At 36.2% G+C, this 2,819-nt stretch overlaps 1 protein-coding gene across 1 annotated transcript in view; it reads right to left on the reverse strand.

The window, feature by feature from the left end:
- LOC112904465 overlaps positions 1–2,592 on the reverse strand; it is a 14,776-nt gene extending 12,184 nt beyond the window's left edge. The window contains exon 1 of the mRNA XM_025974563.1: positions 2,061–2,592. Coding sequence (XP_025830348.1) covers positions 2,061–2,408 — 348 coding nt within the window. The 5' untranslated portion in view covers positions 2,409–2,592. The remainder of the gene's footprint in view (positions 1–2,060) is intronic.
- Between the last annotated feature and the right edge of the window lie 227 nt (positions 2,593–2,819).

Genomic DNA, 2,819 nt, shown 5'->3' on the forward strand with positions numbered 1-2,819 from the left:
ACATACGAATTATCAACATCGAGTAATTATTTATCAATAATATTATTCATGCAGAATATTCATTTATCAAGTGATTCAAAAGGTAGACAAATATAACAGGCAGAACGCTCAGTGAATAAACTCACCCTTTTATAACAACAACACAACACTGCACACATTCACTGTCTTTAATACACTGCCCTGATTAAGTTTAAGACACAGGGAACGGGATAGTTAAAACTATATAGTATATGTATGTATTTACAAGACATTCCCATAGCTACATAGGTAATCTAGGGACGGAGCGAGCTCATGAGAAGTGTTATTCTAGTCTAAACAAATGAGTCCTTGAAATATTTTCGAACATACTGCCCTTGGTTGACTTTTATTTTAAGGTGTATTTGAAATATTATATATTGAAATAATCTGAGTGCTTACAAACGCGGTTACGATTGCACTTGTTTCATCCACATATATACGCACCGTCGATGTTAAATTTACGTTGAGGCTAGTCCCCATGAAACTTTTTATGGTAGTATTTACATCGCTTGTGATATTCAAATGTAAATATTTCGCAATGGAATAGCGAATAATCGTACAGCTACTCCCCGTGTCGACTAAACATTTTATTTTTCGTCCGTTAATTCGAGCATTTTTAATAAATAAGTCTTTTGTTTTTATTGCGGGGCCTAATAATGAGTCTGTTTCACACTGGGCAATTTGTTTTTTATTCGAACGTGATTTGTCGCTACACTGTTCCCGTGTGTGACCTAGTTTGTTACACAAGTTACATTTTATTATCGGCTTTCGACAGTCTGATGCGAGATACGCGATGATTTCCGCCGCATTTACAACAATTAATTCTTTTTATCGATGAATTCTTATATTGTTTTTGTTTATAAAGTTGAGTAGGAACCTGATCCTTTAATTTTTTATGATATGAACTGCTTGTATTACTGTTTTTAGTAAAAGTTATTTTAGTAATTGATTGATGACTCAAATAGTTGGCTAATTCGCCTACTGTTTTACTTGATAAGTAATAAGTAGATAACGCAATAGTATCATCACCTAAACTTTCGATAACACTGTCAATCAAGCACACTTCGGGAATGTCCAAATTTAGTTTATTTAGTTTTGTCACCTTTTCGAAACAAAAATCACTCAAATTTTGTTTATAACTGGGTTCATAATTCGCTGCTTCAATTAATAATTTCCCAAATTTAACCGGTTCAGGAAAAGTTGTTAACAGTAAATCTTTAAGATCATCCCAGGTAACACGCGCGTTTCCCCGAAACCGACTTGTAGCTAATTTAATTACAGTTAATTCGTCCCATTTATGAAAAGTTGCAAGTCCGTCTACTTTAATTAACCACTCCGATACACTTAATAAACCGACACCTGGATCAAAGGTTGGAATGACTGCCTCATTTACGGCCAGACTAAGAGTCGGAACATTAATTGTAGAGAGTCTGTCATTTAAAAGAGTACTTATCTTTTCTTCTAGACGTGCGAGTTTCTTCTTTTGCCTCGAGATTTCCCTTTCATATGTTGAAGATCTTTTCGACTTTTCTCTTTGTGTTTTCTTTTGGAACTCGTACTTCTGGTCGCTCTTTCAGGGCTTTTCATGGGTGGGGGTGATCTTTCTAGGGTGTATCCCTCTGAAGATATGGAATCTCCCGATGACGATAGTCGCCTTAATGTGAATGGTATTTCAGGGGAGTGTCCATCCGGAGTTTGCGGTTTTTGTTGTCGAAAATTACTACTTTTATGTTTGCCCATTTTAATTATCTTTAAACACTTGTCACTAACTTATTAAATGTACTTTTTATGCACATGGATTAACCAATCCCATTCCTGAATTTGTAAGGGTTGAAATTAAACTAAACAGTTTAAGGTTCAAAACGAATAACACTATATATTTTTCATAGTCCATACATCGACTTTTTATATATAACCTTTCATCGTCACGTCTTAGCATATAATAATCCAGTTTGTCATCCTGTTACAATTTCATCCACACCGCTCGTGTTGACCTTCCTAAGGCGCCTTTCCNTGAATGGTCCCCTAAACGATGGTGCGAGTTTTTGACTACTACCTGTAGCTTGTATGCTTGTTTTTAGTATCATTACTATTTCACCTTTAGTATATTGTTTTGCTTTTTTACGGGTTTTATCAAATCGCTTCTTTTGAACATTTTGATCTCTAACGATCCGTTTACTCACATTTTCTCTTACTTGTTGTAAATCTAGTCGCTCTACCTCATTTTGCACAACGCTAAGAATTTTCGCTTCTGCGATGTTTCGCCCTTTGTATCCCGCCAGAACTTCTAAATGTGAAACACCTATGGTTTTATTTTCTGTAGAGTTCAGAATACCTTGAATTGGCTTAACAAGTGTGTCCCATTTGGACTCTTTCATGCCTGCAGCCATTACTGCTAGGGTATTTAGCACAACCCGGTTTGCACGCTCACACTGGCCATTTGCCCGAGGCGTGGCTACCGCATTTAGAGTGTGATGAATACCATATTTATTACAAAACGATTCAAATTTTCTGGGCGTATAGGCCGAACCTCTATCGCTAATTATACGTCGTGGGGTCCCGAAAATATAAAATAAACTGTATATTTGTTATCATCAATCGATGTGTGATAGACGTCGCGGCCGATCTCGGCTATTATTCATTTATTTCATTTCATTGGTGACGACACGTTCAACATATACAGATCGTCTTTAATTTTTATGAAAAAATGGACAAAAAAAGAAAAACGAAAGTCATCAAGATTCGTATTTGAATCTCGCGTGCTCACGTGTCACGTCACCACTATGACTAACGAGTAACGA

Source organism: Agrilus planipennis, unplaced genomic scaffold (genome assembly GCF_000699045.2).
Source record: "Agrilus planipennis isolate EAB-ADULT unplaced genomic scaffold, Apla_2.0 scaffold230, whole genome shotgun sequence".
NCBI classification, from domain to species: Eukaryota; Metazoa; Arthropoda; class Insecta; order Coleoptera; family Buprestidae; genus Agrilus; species Agrilus planipennis.